The sequence below is a fragment of the Malaclemys terrapin genome, chromosome 14, assembly GCF_027887155.1.
Source record: "Malaclemys terrapin pileata isolate rMalTer1 chromosome 14, rMalTer1.hap1, whole genome shotgun sequence".
NCBI classification, from domain to species: domain Eukaryota; kingdom Metazoa; phylum Chordata; order Testudines; family Emydidae; genus Malaclemys; species Malaclemys terrapin.
In genome coordinates, this window is record NC_071518.1 from 32,906,880 (window position 1) to 32,924,601 (window position 17,722).

The window sequence follows — 17,722 nt, forward strand, 5'->3', positions numbered from 1 at the left end:
CGATCAAACTAATTTATACAGCCCTGAGTATTGTAGGATTCCTCATGTTAAAATAAATTTCTCAGTCTATATTAGAATTGTAGCTTGCAGAATGTAAAATGTGACTTTCTTATCTTTGTACTTTCTTCTTTATAGATGGAATTCATGTGTATTCTAGTACGGCACAAGTTTTCAGGGAAGACTTGAAAAGATTTGCAATGTCTTAATATTGATGTTAGTAATAAACTGGTGAAAATTGTGAATCACAATTGTAGCATAGTCTCCATGCATACAGAAATTATCCACATATAATTCAGTAGTACAGCTCGAACTGTTTGGAGTGAAGCTGTTCTAGCTTATCCTGTAGTGACCTTCCGTCTTTAGCCTTCCAGCTTTAGTTTAACTTACGCATGCACTGACCTTTGCTATGGAAACGATACAGAAACACAAAAACAACTTGGCTGAGTTTCCTCCACAAAGCAGTGGGTGGTGTGTCACACTATACTGTTACCAGAGGAGGGTTTTTAGAGGTCAGTAGTGACAGTGTGCAGTAACTTGTTCATTATTTACAACATGCTGCTCATTACCCTGGGGAAGGGGGTATATGGAAATTTATTATAACAAGCTTATTTCTCTAGTATGAATATATATGCTTAGATAGATAGATATGACTAGAACAGATGCTGACAAATGTCTTTTTTAATAACACCATGTGTAATATTACACTTCAGTCTCCCCTTCACTCAACCATCAGTTGTAACAGACACGTGGTTGAGTCTTGGGCAAGCTCATTGGTATTAATGTCAGTAGTTTAATATAACTGAGGCGTCATCATGGTGACTGTACTGCACTTACTGGTATGTTGTATAAAGCTTTGTCTACTGAATCTGTCAGTATTAAATTTAACAATGTGTCATTATTTGTGTTTTTTTTCTCTCCTGATGGCTTTTTTTAGAGAAGGGTAAATAAAATAAATTCATTCATATTTAGTTACAAGTTTTTGGCTATTAAGCAACATTACTGTACAGAGGTTTATTTCCTTTAGTTTTCAAAAGTTTGTCAGAACCCATTGTGACAGAACAGGAGATTATTGCTCAGCTATTTGTGAAATTTTTAAGGGAGTAAAATTTATGATTTTTTATTTTTTTACTAGAATGAAGAACACATTTTTTTCCTTCAGAAGTTGTGGTAGTGAAATTTTAGTGCTGAATTGACGACTATAAATAGTGAAGTCCTTTATGTTCACAGAGCAGGTGTCACAGGGATAGTGATAGTGCATGTTCTGAACCTCACCTTTGAGCTGATGGGTATGACAGTCCCCTTCCTAGGAGGTAAAAAGTGTAGTTAATATTCTTTGATCATTAATCCTTGGTCTGGAGTGCATGTGGAAGGAGTCCAGCCTTCTTCCTTACGATACAGAAAGTGTTGCATTTGTAGCGAGGCAAGGGCTTTTACCTACAGTATTTCACACACTGCATTACAGAGTATTTTTCTACTGTTAGCAAACAGTTGAACACAACTGCAGTTAATGAAATGGAGTGCTCCAGACCCCAGGCAAACTGACTACATATCCCAGGGTTGTTTTCTGTTCTCTGCAGATAGTATGGGATCATGGGATGGACTGTCTTCAACTATTTGTTTGTACTGTGGCCAACACAACAGTGCCTCTAAACACTACAGTAATATAAGTAAACTGTATCCTATCATACTGCATATACACAAAGGAAGATACTGCCACAGCTACAACCATTGAAGGCAGCTTCAACTTCGTCACTGCCTGACGTTTCAGTGCCCCACTTGGCAACCTTAACTTGCTTTAAAACAAACTATGTCAAAATTTGAATACAAATCAGTAACCTCATTGTAACCATATTTCTGAATTTTCTTGATTTCTGGGGGGGGAGTGGGAGATAATCACAGGGTTGTTATAACTGTTTTTGTATCCTAACATGTTTAGATGCCTTAAAAAGAAATCCAAACAACCGTAACTCTGCCCTATAATACCATGCAATAACCATATGTTTATGATTAAGGCATTTTATTCTTTGTGGATCCAAATTAGCTTTTCATGGTGTTATTGCAGGACAGATTTAAAGTTGTTTGGGTGCCTTAAATTTGCATTTCTATACTTCCTTCTTCGAGTAGTATCCCTATGGGTGCTCCATTGTAGCTGCTCTACACCCCCTGCACCTTTGAGTGGAGATTTCTCATAGCAGCGTCCATTTGACCTGTGCATGCATGTTAGTTAATCTTATGCCCTGTGCCATTGTTACTTAGTACTGCACAGCTGAACCACCCTTAGTTCCTTCTAAACTGCCTCGGCCTGAGATGAAGTTCTGGCAGTTGTCCTGTTGAGATTTTCTCAGCTTTATCCTCATTTCTTTTTAATAGTTAGTTATATTACTATCAGTTTCATTAGTTAGTGATAGTATAGCTGCCTCTTTGAAATTTTTTTGCAGTTCACCAAATGAAGGAAGGAAACGCCCCAGGTAAAGATGAACTGACAATCAAAATAAGAGCCGGAGGCCAAGACCTTTGGGAAACCCTTGCTCAGAGGTTTAGCCATTACTTGGAAATGCAGAAGATACCATCTAGCTGGAAGGAGTCCAACACCATCCTGCTGTACCAGAAGGGAGATCATGAAGATCTAAAGACCTATTGTACAAAATGCCTGTTCTCACAAGTCTACAAGCTGTTCACCTAAATAATACCAAACCGACTCTGAGTCTGGGCAAGCAGCAGGCAAGAGAGCAGGCAGGCTTTCAAAGGAATTTCAGCACAATGGACCATATTTTCACTATCAACAAGCTATTGGAACACTCTCAAGGGACTACAAATGCTCTTTATGTATTGCCTTCGTCAACTATGAAAAAGCGTTTGGCAGCGTAGAGATCAATGCAGTGTTGAAAGCTCTTGCAGAGCAGGGGATTGACACAAACTATGAAAGGAAGCAAATTGACTGCACTAGAGATAAAACTTATTTGATTACCCCCCCCCCCCCTTCACATCCCAGTTAAGAAAGGTGTGAAACAAGGAGCCTGCCTTGAAATGGTAATGAGGCTGATGAATTGGAAGGGTGGAATCAGTCAACATAGAGCAGTTAAACCATCTCAGATTCACAGATGATATTGTGTTGATCGCCGAAAATATTATCAAACTACAGAAAATGCTGAGAACTCAACACAAAAAGTAGTTAAGTTGAACTGAAAATTAACCCCTCCAAAACGAAATTTAAGCAGTTTGATATCTTGCCAAAAGCCCAAATAACAATTAAGGAAGAAAAAATAGAAGTTGAGCAATACGTCTATTTGGGCCAAGAAATTAACATGCACCACGATCAGGAAGGTGAGCTCTCACAAAGAAAGAAAGCAGGTTGGTGTACATTCAGTTCTATCAAGGACGTCTTCCAAGGAAAAACCAACAAGGTAACACGCGCCAGCCTCTTCAACTCAGCGGCACTGATTGTTGTACAGCAGCGAAATATGGGCGCTGACGAAGACAGAGGAGCAGCAACTGTCCGTCACGGAGAGGGCAATGGAAAGAAGAATTCTAGGAATTTCAGTCCACAACCGAGTCCACAATGAAGTGATCAGACAGTAGAGTGGAGTGCAGAATGATGTTGTTGCGATGGTCCGGGCACATAGCGAGGATCGCTAACAATCGATGGACCGCAGCTGTCGCTGAGTTGTACCCATGGGAACTGAAATGACCACTCGGCTGACCTCCAAAGAGATGGAAAGATTTTATCATGAAAAGACATGGCCACACATGGAGAAGGAAGGCCAGGTTATGAGAAGAATGGAAGACACGTGATCGGTGCAATCTATACGAGGGCTGAAGGACAGATCAATCAAGGTGATTTGCCTGTCTGTTACATTGGTTACTGATCTAGGAAGAATTCAACCTTCAGAGTCTATCGATCCAAAGGAAAACTCCTTTCACCTAGTGTAGATTTCAGAATGTGAACTTGTTCTAGCCTGGGATTGCTGATATTATACCCTTCCTTTGTATGGGCTTTAATAAGGACCTAGAGCCTTGATTACTTAAGCTAAATGTACTTTATTTCCAGACTCTGAAGTTTTTCTTCTCGTTCATCTGTACTCAAATTCCTCAGAGCAGTTTCCATGATTTATAGTGGTTTTATAAAGGCATTGTGCAAACTGTATCCAAGTTACCACATTTATTTCCAGATTTGAAGATGGTTCTTGTTAAGGATGTAAATATCAGTTTAAAAAGTTAACTGGTTAAATGATTAAAATTATATCGTTTAACCATTAACCAAGGTCAGTCTGGCACCGGGCAGCAGGCTAGATTCCCGCTGGGGCTGTGGGGCTGGGGCTGCTCCAGCCCGCCTGGCCTGCTGCGGTCGAGGCTGGGGTCCCGGACTAATAGTAACAGTAACAAGTGGGCCTTCAGACCCAAAGGATGCCAGATGGTTTGTATGTTTCAAACTGGTAATGGATATAGGTTACATCTTATATCCTTTTCCAGTTTGCTTCCAACAGCGAGGTTAGTGACAATCTCTAATTCATCCATTACTGGTTCCTCCTTAGAGGACACTACCTTTGCTTTCAAGAAGCTTCAGGATTGACCTTTTTTTATATTTTGGGATGGGATCTGGCTTGTCCTAGGATTCTAAAATGCAGAAGTCCCACCTTCAGATCAAGGGTGACTCTTAGCCTGATATTGAAAAGAGCTCATTCATCTTTGCTTGGTGCTTCAGGTCTCAGCTATCCAAGTCTGTTTTGGTTGTTGTCTTTCCCTTTGGACATTCCCTTCCTCCCCCCCCCCCCCTTCATTGGGATCCTGTGCTACCACATGGCCCTTTTCTTTATGGGACTTATGAACCATGGCTTATTTTGGAATAATTTAGTAGCCTTCTACAGTAGTTAACATTCATTTCTGTTTTAATATATTTGTGCAACTTTGCATTCTGTATAAACATTAGGAATTATACTGTTAGCTGAATCTGTTACAGCGTGACTAAAAAAAATTCATACTCCCAACTTTAGTTATTTACATGTGGTGTTCCTATATTTCAGTGCCCCATTGTTCTTATACCTCTACTTCCTAAGTGTGTATTTAGGATTGTTACTGTTTGTGAGGAAATTCAAAATTTATTTCCCTAAAGAAGAAAATTTAATGAGGCAGTCAGCAAATAACAGCGATTGCTGCTATCGCTAAGGTGTTGCTGAGAACTCGTGCTCAAACAAGTTGTGTGTGAAGTCAATGGGTTTCTCAGTAAGAAATCTTCTTGACTTGGTTTTTTTCCATTTGATAGCCAAAGATCATGAGTTTTCAGGTGATGCAGGACACACGCACAAACTTCAGTCAAACTCTTGTATGGCATATTAGATTTTTTTCTTAACCTGGGGCTCTTTGTGAGGGCTCTTGATTTTTTCCCCACCCCCCTTGATTTAAAAACATGTTTCTGGTACTTAAAATTGTGGGGGGGAGACCTTGTGAGAATTTTTTTCAGAGTAGCAGCCGTGTTAGTCTGTATCCGCAAAAAGAACAGGAGTAGTTGTGGCACCTTAGAGACTAACAAATTTATTAGAGCATAAGCTTTCGTGGACTACAGCCCACTTCTCCCACAAAAGCTTATGCTCTAATAAATTTGTTAGTCTCTAAGGTGCCACAAGAACTCCTGTTCTTGTGAGAATGTAAACTGAGTATAAACCCAGTGCAGTGATGCCGCCTTGACTCTTCAGACATCCTGAAGCAGTAGTTGTAAGAAGTGCAAACCACCCTTTTCTTTTCAGTAAAGGCCCTGTACTGCAGCTCGATAGAATTGATCCAGTATGCCAGAATTCAGCTTTTCTTCTTTGAAGAGTATCCCTATGGGTGCTCCACTTTAGGTGTCTTGACACCTGCTCATCATAGCCATCTTGCGCCACTCTGAGCGTTTATATAGCGGTCTGCGGCCAACCATCCTCCTGTTCCTTCTCTACCGCGTTTGGCTTGAGTTAGAGCGATCAGCAGCACCCTCTCTTACCTCAGATAAGATTAATAGTAGATAGTTCATAGTGTTTCTTGATAGTGTTAGCTTAGTTGTATTAGCTTCACTATCCCCTTGCCGTAATATAATTTTTTATTTCTTCATTCAAAAAAATATTTTCCCTTTTACTTTCCCCATCCACTTTGACAGGTACACAGCTATAGTCTCAAACAGGATTTATCCCTATTTTTTTCTCTAAGATACCAGGTTTCTCAGGAATGTCTGCCTGGCTCACCTAGCTTTAAATGCTGCCTGTCTTGCAGACTCTCCGTACGGGTCTCTGATGGCCACACATAATGTGTCCGAGACGCACATTACTCAAAAATGCCCACCCTGCAGAAAGTTGGCAGCCAGGGCAAGGAAAGCCAGAGATCTCCAGCTGAAGTTCCTCATGATGGAGAAATCCCTCAGGCGAGTCTCTGATCTTGCATCCAGGACACCCCCTCACCAATGGTCACCAGTGGCAGCCTCTGACAGGGGTTCTGCTCCAACAACGGCTGGCAAGGAGCCTGTTCCAACAAAGGCTACCAAAAAGCAGTCCCCACACCAAGAAGTGCCTAAAAGAAACCATCTCCAACTGAAAAATCTGCCCCGGTACTGAGGGTACCAAGATTTGCTGGACCGCGAGGCACCAGAAACATCCAATACCAAGAGTTCCTGAAGAGCTAAAGACCCTATGCAGCCAAGCTCAAAGGGAGGTTCACACAGTAAAGTGAAACCTTATAGCTTGGCACCCATGGAGCTGCTGAAAACCTCTGCACTAAGCAGTACAATGGTGCCACCTGCTGTACCTATGCCGCACAGCTCTAAATCCTCAGCCCCGGTGGGTGACGATCCATCACGGATCTACGCAAACTCAACAAATTTGTAAGAACACAACATTTCAAAATGGTGACTCTAAGCACAATAATTCTGGCCCTAGAGAAGGGAGATTGGCTCTCGGCCCTCGACCTCCAAGATGAATATTTTCATATTACCATACACTGGCCACACAGAAGATTCCAGAGATTCACCCTAGGGAAACAGCATTCCAAAACAGAGTACTACCTTTCAGCCTGTCCACTGCTCCGAGGATCTTCTACAAAGTTCTTGCTGTCATTGCAGCTTACCTCCGCAGACACTGAGTAATGATATTTCTATACTTTGACAACTGCCTCATAAGGGCACCAACACTGCAAGAAGCAATAAACGCCATCCAGAGCACGGTAACTCTTTTCACAAACCTAGGGTTGCAGATAAATGTGCAAAAGTCCACAGTGGTTCCTATACAAAAGTTGGAATTAATAGGAGCCCGTCTCAACTGTCTAACAGCAATAGCAACACTACCCCAACAACTTCCTTACCCTAGTCAATCCAATTTCAACGGTGATTGATAGCCCACAGACAACCAATAGAATGTGTTTACATCTCTTGGGGCATATGTCAGCAACAAAGTTTATCAAACATGCCAGACTCCACCTGAGATGCTTGCAGGCCTGGCTTCGAACAGTATATGTGCCGCACAGACACTCTCTCAACAGACACCTCGCAATGCCACACAGAGTAAAAGACTCTGTAATATGGTGGACACAACCGAAGAACGTCTGTCCAGGAGTCCCTTTCCAACAAAACTCCAACCATGACAATCCCGACGGGCACTTCCCTCATAGGGCTGGCGGCACACCTACTCAACAATACAGTCCAAGGCCGCTGGTTCCCAGCAGAGTCCAACCTGCATATAAACTTACTGGAGCTAAGGGTAGTCCGAAATGCATGCAACCACTTTCTCCCTCTAAATAAGAACAATGCCATCAAGATCCTCACTGACAATATAGCATGGATGTTTTACATAAGCCACCCGGGGGTAGAATGATCATACTCCCTATGTACAGAGGTGATACGACTTTGGAATTGGTGCATCACCAACAACAGAGATCTACATCCTATCTTCCAGGATGTCAGAATACAAGAGCAGATGTCCTGAGCAGGGGCTTCTCACAAACCCATGAATGGCCGATGGATCCCGGAATACTCAAGCCCATATTCTAACTATGGGGGTTTCCTACTATAGATCTATTTGCAACAGCTCAGAAGACCAAGTGCCCACAATATTGCTCCAGGGTGGGATTGAGACACCACACCCTGTGCACTTCCTCTGACCCCACTCCTAAGCAGAGTAATTCGCAAGATCAAACAGGACAAATCCACGGTCATTCTTATAGCACCTACGTGGCCAGACAAACATGGTTCCCATACCTGCTTCAGACTGCAGTGAAACCACCTCAAACCCTTCCCTTAGTACCTCACTAAGTACCTGGAGTCCTTTCTATCTCAAGATGTGGGACACATCCGTCATCCCAACCTCGCAGTACTCCACCTCAAGGCCTGGTTACTCCATGGCTGACTGCGGACAAGGAGACCTGTTCTGAGGAAGTAAGATACATTACTGAACAGTCAGAGACCAAGTACAAGAAAGACATATACCCATAAGTGGAAACAATTCTGCACCTGGTGCCATGATAAACAGCTCTTACCACAATAGTCTCCCCTACCGAGGATCCTGGGCTATATACTAGGACTTTAAAAACTGGGGCTATCCACAAGCTCCATCAGAGTACACTTGGCTGCTATTACCTCCTTCCCCAACAAGGTGGATGGGGGTCACTATATATGTTCACCCAACCATTAAACACTTCCATAAAGGCACTGAAAACACTTATCCCACAATAAAAAGCCCCACACTCATGTGGGACCTCAACCTTGTTCTACGCAGACTCATCAAAAAGCTGTTTGAACCCCTTGCAACCTGCTCTTTTTTGCACTTATCCATAAAGATGGCTTTCCTCAATGTCATCACGTCTGCCAAACAAGTGGGAGAATTAGGTGCCCTAATGGAACACCCACCTTATACAACATTCTTTAAAGATAAAGTAACCCTACGACCGCATCCCAAGTTCCTTCCCACATGCCGACGAGAGGGAGGCAGGCCTCACTCCACACATTGGATGTTCACAGAACAAAAACTTTTAGAAAATCAGAGACTGTTTGTTTCCACAACAGAGTATTCGATGGGTCAAACCATCTCAAAACAGAGACTATCCAAATAGATATCAGGATGTATCCATTTGTGCTACAAAAACAACAATCTACATCCTCCAGTGGAAGTTTGCACACACTCCACCAGAGCACAGGCAATATCCTTGGCCTTTCTCAACAATGTCACTATCACTGATATTTGCAGAGTAGACATCAGTCCATACATGTACTAAACACTATTCTCTAGAGCAACAATGTGCATCAGGTGTTCAATTTGGGCTCACCGTGTTATCCACCGTCATTAACGCAACTCTGAAGCCCCTCCCCTCCACTGATGGACACTGCTCAATAGTCACCTAAAGTGGGGCACCCACAGGGACACTCCTCAAAGAAGAGAAGGTTATCCACCTTGTGCAGTAACTGAGGTTCTTTGAGAGATGGTTGTCACTGTGGATGCTCCACTACTTTTCCTCCTCACCTCTACTTCGGAGTTTCATGTAGATTCTCTGGGTAGAGAAGGAACAGGGGGACAGTTGGCTGCGCACCGCTACGTAACCTTTTGAATGGCCTGAAACTGCTATGGCACTTGCGCAGTCTAACTGGGGATTGCTACCACAAATCTCCAATTACAAGCATAGGGTGTCAAGACACCTGAAGTAGAGGACCCACATGGACAACCATCTCAAAGAACCTCAGTTACTGCACAAGGTGAGTAACCTTCTCTTTCCTCCCATGGAATTTGCCATTTTCCTGTAGCCAGTTACACAGCACTTTTTGTCTCCCTGCCAGACCTGCCTGCAATTGTTTCTTGGGCTGTTTTCCCCACAAAGGGAAATTAAATTTACAATACATGCTTCCAGAACTCTTCCACACAGCCAGGTAGCAACCAACCTTCCTTTCTTCCCTCTTCTGTGCATGAAGCCTAACTTTTCCCTACGGCAGACTCCTATCCAAACACACGCCAGAATGCTTGACAGCTACTATACTACTTTACAGGAGTAGTGATTGCTGGCAGAGGATTATCAGGCATACATTCTCCCATTACAAGGAAGCACTGAGCCATTTGGAAACCAAGAAAGAAACCTATTGAATTTTTCATACAAAAGCTTATGGGTTTTCAAAATCAGTCTTATTAAATGTCAATTCTGTAAACATGGAAGTCCTCCAGGCACCATATTTTGTGTCAGTATGAATAACGGCCTCATAATTGTGAAACCGATTAGTACTCTGAGACACAAGATGTAATATCACCACAGTTCAATTTGGGAACTGTAAATCTAATGGAATTTGTATATAGGTGCTGTTTCTGCCATATTGCTAAATGGAGGGGAGGTTCTATCTAAATGAGAGGAGGATTTTTTGTTGGATGCGGGAATGTTGTAGAAAAAAGCTGAGAACTACTGCCATAAGGATTAAAATTTGTTTGAGGTAGTGCAATGCTATAATTTCTCCAGATTTTTTGGTCGCTTTCTTAATTTAAACTTTGTTTAGGTTTAGAGTCCAGGTCTTTTTTTTTTTAAATATGGCTAACTCTTTGAATTCAGGCACTACAACAAAAGAATGGGGTTGATGCTTGTGGTTACATTTCCAAAGAACACAAGTTTTGCTTATTACTGATGAAAGTAGTAAATTTAACCTTTGGAGAAAACACTTTTGTTTTTTTCCTAAATGTGGCAACTGTATGCAACAAAAATTGGTTTTAACTTCTAAATTATTAGCTGTCATTGCAATTGCAAATAGAAAGAAAGTTACACAGGAAGAATTTAGTACTTTAAATTGTATGTCTGTGCTTGAAAACATTCAATTGTCAACTTCCCTTCACAGTTAAATCTTTTATGCATATATTTACTAATACATGTTGCAGAATTAGATAAGTTAATGAAAATAAACTTCTTTATAATATTGAATCAATTTTTTAAAAATTAAATGCTAAGAACAGTGTGTCTTTGGTATAGAAGTTACGTAGGGAAAATGATAAAATTCTGGCTTGTTGGAATAGCTTCAATTATTTGAAATATCTAACTTTGAAGCCATTTAGTTTTAAGCTTCCAACTGTTTAATTGTGCATTTTCTGCTATGGAAATAATAGGATAATTTTGACAATACTAATTCATAATCGTGAAAAATTTTATTTGCTTTTAAAATTGAAAAGTTGTAGCAACTCATTAATAAACTATTAAACTGAGGAAACTCCAAAATCATAATTTTGCTTCTTAAAAAAAATTAAAATTCAAAATGAATTAAGGAGCTTTAACTCCTCCCATTCATTCTAAGGTTTTGTCTACATGGGGACACTCAGGAAAATTAATCCAGATTAACTAAAGGTGTGAATTTAAAGTGGATTAGTTACACACAGGTGTTTAATATGGTTTATGCACTTATTCAGAATTGCAGAGGCCTTAATTTGACTTCGTTTATTTCATTTTGGAAATGAATTAAGGCTAATTTAATTCTGAATAAGAATGTCCACACGGGGGTTTAGTGCGATTTAACTAATCCTCTTATAATTCACACTTTTGGTTAATTTGGATTAATTTTCTAGAGTGTGTCAGTGTAGACAGGCCCTAACAAACTTCTTTGTAATTGTTCTTCTAATCTGTCTTGAGGGACAAGCAATTTACACGTGGTTTGCTGCTTGTAGAATTGTTTGTCATGCCACATCAGAGGCTGAAAGTTTCAAGGTCTGTGAATAAACATTAATAGCATAATATTTTTCCTTTTATAATTGTGTGTTTATATATACAAATAAAAATATAATTTGACTCAAATACAAACACCATAAAATCCCGTTAAAGTTTTAGAATTCTATCTATTTTTTTTTTTTTTTTTTATCAGCTCATAGGCTACAGTGAGAAGCCAGTAAACCTACAGATGTTCATTGGAACAGCAGATGATCGCTACTTACGACCTCATGCATTCTACCAGGTGCACCGAATCACTGGGAAAACAGTTGCTACTGCTAGCCAAGAGATAATAATTGCCAGCACAAAAGTACTGGAAATTCCACTTCTTCCTGAAAATAATATGTCTGCCAGGTGTGTAGCAGCATTTCTCCCAAACTAGCAAGTTAATCATTTTGTGTATTCCTTTCAAAACAATACAAGGTTGAAAATGGTGTATTTTTTTTTAAGGTAACTTGACATAGCCTTAATTGCTTTGATTTTTAATTGTGTACTATATGTAGTGTCTGGGGGTTTTTTCTGCCAACGAGCTTTTTAAAAAAAAATGTTTTGCTACCTGTAGTTGAATTATTATCCTAACTTCAGACCTCTGTGCAAAATCTGAAATGGAATGATTATGTATTATTTTAATGAACAAAGGGGGAACCTGTCATCCCATCTAAAATGCTACACCATACTACTTAGAAGCCAAGTGAGCACCATAAATTGTTATTTCTTACATGAATCAAGTTCAGCATATATGCTGATTTGGCTAAACGTGTATAATTTCTCAGTATGAGTAAGAATACTTTTTTTTTTAATGTGGGGTTTTTAGAAGAAAAATGTGGACTACCATATAATGCAGCAACAGTTTGCTTATTTATGGTTTTAATGTGTATAACTTTATTTGAAAATTTCCATAAAATGCCTTCTCTAGTCTTCCGTAGTTGTTGTCCCATAACAGTGCTATGCAGTCTCTGTCGCCCTATTATTTAGTTGACTACATAACCATTGTCCCAAATAAACAATAATTGCTATTTTGGAATTTCAGAAAGAGTTTTGTTAGGCCAGTTGGTTGCAGGTTTGGCCATTTTATGACACTGTTTCCCATGCAGAATTGTACATGGTTACACTTCTGAGTGAATGTTTCAAAACTGTCATCAGGAAGGCACTACTGTAATACAAATAATTGATCTTTTACTTTTAAAAAGTCAAAATGACAGGGGATATAAGTTCCCAAAATATAACTTTACAGCTGAAATCTAGAGTTTCCTTTTTTGTCCTAATTTAAAGCATCTTAGTAGCATCTATCCAAGTTAGTAGCACAGAGCAAAATTAAGAGTTATTTTTAGTTCTAGTTTAACCAAGACAGTTAAACTGAGACCTTTAGGATAAGTTTTTGATCTATTAGTAATACTTGACTTCTTTTCCTCCATTTGTCTTTTAACCCTTCTCCTCCCTTTATCCTTCAGTATTGATTGTGCAGGTATTTTGAAACTCCGCAATTCAGATATAGAGCTCCGTAAAGGAGAGACAGATATTGGAAGAAAGAATACCAGAGTGCGACTTGTGTTCCGTGTTCATATCCCACAGCCTAGTGGAAAAGTGTTGTCTCTACAGATCGCTTCCATACCTGTTGAATGCTGTAAGTTTTGTAACAATTAGTCTCTTACACACATTTAAAATCTCTTAATTACAGTTGCAATAGCTTTCTTTTCCATGTGTCAGTAGAATTTTAGGCAGAAGAATCCACTGGAATATTATGGCTGTGAAATTATTTTTGAAACTGTGTGCATTTACTGTAAAACCTATCTATTACTAACTGAAGATACTTAGAGTAGTTGGAACATTGTAGATTTAAATGTAAAATTAAAGTATTAAAATTTTCTTAAAAGCTTTTCAGTATGCTAAATTGTGTGGTTAAAGAGATTAACGTAAAATAAGGGTAAATTTGGGAAGAGCAAAATTTGTACTTAATGGCCTTTTTCATGTAAAAAGTAATAAACAATCATCTTTCTACATAAGAGCATCAGTATTCATTTTGGGTTTTATGTAACATAATACTTTATAATTTATATATTTAAAAGTCAAAGCATTTATTTTTGGAAAAAATGCTAATTAATGGTTTCAGTTGGCAGATTCTACATGCTTACTAGAGATTAACCTCTGGTCTACACTGGGGGGTGGGGAGGGGTCGATCGAAGTTACGCAACTTCGTCTACGTTAATAAGGTAGCTGAAGTCAACGTACTTAGATCTACTCACCACAGTGAAGACACTGTGGTAAGTCGACTGCTGATGCTCCCCCATTGACTTCACCTGCGCCTCTCACGCCAGTGGACTCCGCCTGGCCTCTCTTGCTCCAGTCGACGAGAGAGGGCTTGGCGGTTGATTTCTCGCGTCTTCACTAGACGAGATAAATCGACCCCCTGCTGGATCAATTGCTTGGTAGGTAAGTGTAGACATGCTCTAAGTAGAAGTGTTTCTAATTCAACGGTTCAAGTTCTTTGTGGTATTCATTTGTAAACTACAGGTGTGGGAATACCAAAATGGGTCATATAAAGAATCTTAAGTAGCTTTTGGTAATAATTATTTTGACCTTAAAATAATTCAGAAATACTTTAAACAGATTTCACTAAACTGAAAAGTTAATCCAATGTATGCGGTTAACCTGTTGTGACGTTTCGGGATTGCTTACTATATCAGCCTTCATTTAGTAATTTCAGTTTCACTCAATATATGAAAGTAGTTAAACATTTTTCCTTTTTCAATCCTTTTTAAAAAATAGCTCAGCGATCTGCTCAAGAACTTCCTCAGATAGAAAAATACAGCATCAACAGTTGTTCCGTAAATGGAGGCCATGAAATGGTTATGACTGGATCTAATTTTCTTCCAGAATCAAAAATTATATTTCTTGAAAAAGGACAAGGTAAGTTACCTTTTTTAGTTTTGAAAAGAACTGCTGGAATTATGAATGTTTCAGTGGTAAATGCATTAAAACCTTTGCAAGTCGTAATCTCAAACTTCAATTTGATCAATGATCTGTGTTCTGTGGGTTAGCTGCTATAAATGAAAATAGTACAGTTGCTGCCACAGGAAGATGATTACATACCAACTGGTTCCTCACTGAAAACTTGGAACTGCTTATACATTGCATATATTATGCATTCCCCTTCTCTTGTGTTTTACTAGAAAAAAATTGTATGAAATATAACAGGGAACTAATTGACGTCTGTTCCAATTATTTGCTCACCGTTTGAGTCATGTGTTGCCTGTGACTTAATTGCTGCTTAGGAATTAGCTGTGTTATCATGCTTTCAGGTGAGGCATTGTTGGGATTCCTTCAGAGACCTTTTCCATGCGACTTATCCAGAACACCCTTGTCCAGTTCTGGGAGAATAATTCATCCATTTTTTTGGGATCCAAAAAACTAAGTTTAACACCAGATTTTGTCACTCAGATTCCTTGATTTGGCATACAGCAAGCTACGCTGAGTTGATCAGACTTAAATGTAGCGGGTGGGTACAGGGCTTTCCATACATCCAAGTTATACAGAAGACTTCTTGCTTTATATATGTTTACACATTACGTTGCATTTACTGTGCATTGCATCAAACATTTTACGTTGCAGGAGCCATTCCTTGTGTAGCATGCTCTGTCCATGCATAGTCCATGCTCACCCTATTCTTTACCTCATCTCTACATTCCTAACTTTCTTGTCCTTTGTTAGTAAATGGGTCCTTGGGGGTTCTCCCTCTTATCTTAGCTGGCTCAGACATTCTATCTTTTTAACCTCCTGACCTGTTTACTTATCTTATTTAGTAGAAATGTTCTGTTTTCAGCCTAAAGATCTGTTTACTACCCTAATTTTGTCCGAGAAATGAGGCCTCCCTCCATGTGTTAATTGCTCATGTCAGGCGAGACATGGAATAAACATCATGAACAAATTGGTAAATAGAGAATTTTGTGTTCATACAAGTTTGACAAACAATTAAGAGGCAGAAGATAAAAAAATAAAAATTTTGGTAACCAAGAATGGTGTCTACATAAAATATTTTTTCCCCAAAGAGTACTTAAGGCATCAATAGATCTTCAAAAATCTGGTTCATATGGCTTATCTGTTTAAAGTTAAGCATGTGCATTTATTTGCTTGTGCATAAGTTGCATAGGTAAATACAATGCCAGATGTGTGTACAAATCAGATATTTGCAATATGTAAAGAGCTAGATTCTGAAGTGGCCATATTGTGCATGTATATTGGATATTTGCATGCATAAGGAGTGAAGCAAATGTGTGAGTGCCTAAAAATCTGGTCTTGTATTTATCGTACAAGTACACAACCTATTTATTCTCTTTCTCAAGATTTCAGCTGGTGTACAGAGTAATAAAGATGGTACTCCTGGGGGAATTCTGTGCCACTGCACAGAGATTCATGTCCCCTGCAGATTTTTTTCTCCACAAAAAATACATTCTGCTGGAGATGCACAGCAGTTACACATTTTGCCCACCAGGGGCTGCTGTAGTACCAGAAGAGCAGGCAGTTGGCTCAGTAGAGAGGAGAGTGCCATGACCATGGGGCCAGGTGAAGAGACATGGGATATGGGGGGATGGAAAAAGTAGGGCACATGGGGCTGCTAGGGGATTACATAGACTGGAGTTCAGAAGGGCTAGTGGGTGTGGGGGGGACAGACTGGGGCAGGAGCACAGAAGCTAGTGGGTTGACAGCATTGAGCTAGGAGCTGAGTGGGATTGGAAGTGCAGGGACACATGGGGATGGGGTGTCTGAATTGGGGGTGCAGGAATGGGGGAGGGCAATTCAGGGATGGATGTGGCTGAATGGGGATGCAAGGACACATGGGGCGGGGCAGATGTGCTTGACTGAATGAGGGAGACTAAGGGATCAGCCAGGAGCTGCATGGGGGAGGCTCCCTAACAGTCCCACCCCAATCACCCCCAAAAAACCTGTTCCATACTTCTCCCACCCATGTCCAACAACCTTACAGGTTCACAGCCAGGCTCCTTCCCACCAATTACTTCCCTTTTCCTCAGCTCCTCCATTACACCAACACACCCAAGCCTTTGCACTGCTTCTGAGGGGTGCAGGAAATATGTTTCTGTCTTGTAGTTTAAAATGAATTACTCAGAGTTCTGTATTAATATGCTAGTAAGGAATCTATTTGTCAAAAACATTCAGGAAATCTTTTTAGTTGTCTGTATTGTTACAGACCTACTTGCTGACAGGTATTTTGAAATAAATTACCAAAATAATTGAAACAGGTGTGATTATATTGTTTTGTTTTGACAAAAAATATGCAGAATTTTAAAATATTTTGTGTAAAACTTTAATTTTTTGGCACAGAATTCCCCCAGAAGTAAGTTGAGAACTGAAGGGCCAAAACTTTTGCCTTATCTTGTTAGTAAAGTCCATTCAAAGTGCTTAGGTTGCAAATATTCATTAGTTTAATATACTTTTTATTAAAGCTATTTACTATTTTTCTTCACAAAACTCTAGTGCATCCATGTATTTTAGAAAAACTAAACTTCAAATTGCTCTCATACAATATATAATACAGTAGTAACAAATTAACCTACAGTAGCTAGCAGATTCTTTGTTTGATAGTGGGGAAATTTTGGAGACCCTACTTCCTATAGGGTTGGGTAAGAAGATTTGACCTAATAGTATATTCAGCTGTATATTATTCAAGTAACTACCTGAAATGAAAGCTGCAGTTTAAAACTTATCTAAAGAAAATAAATTTCTGTTCTTGTTCTTGTTTTAATCCTGAAGCAGTTGTGTGTTAGGCATAATTGTAGCAGCTTTTTAGGAGGCTTATTTAGTTTTGCTAAACTTTTTTGATCTTCTTTGGTTTGAGCTTTATCCTGGACCCTTTAATTCAAGGGAGGTTCAAGAGTTCTGGATAACTTGTCTTTATATTAGGGAGCAATTTTGCTGTACCTTCCCCGCTACTTCTCCTCCTGTCTCCCCTTCTACCTCTTCTCTTCCCTTCCCCCTCTCCCCCCAAAATAGGTAGCTTAAAACACTCATGTGCTCCGACATAGAAAAGGAACAC

The 17,722-nt window shown here is 39.7% G+C and overlaps 1 protein-coding gene across 2 annotated transcripts in view; it reads left to right on the forward strand.

Moving 5' to 3' along the window:
* The window catches only part of NFATC3 (nuclear factor of activated T cells 3), a 146,159-nt gene that overhangs the window by 84,480 nt on the left and 43,957 nt on the right, over positions 1-17,722 (forward strand). For both annotated transcript variants that reach the window (XM_054048896.1, XM_054048897.1), the window contains exons 4-6: positions 11,828-12,027; positions 13,125-13,297; positions 14,440-14,580. In XM_054048896.1, the coding sequence (XP_053904871.1) occupies positions 11,828-12,027; positions 13,125-13,297; positions 14,440-14,580 (514 nt within the window). The remainder of the gene's footprint in view (positions 1-11,827; positions 12,028-13,124; positions 13,298-14,439; positions 14,581-17,722) is intronic.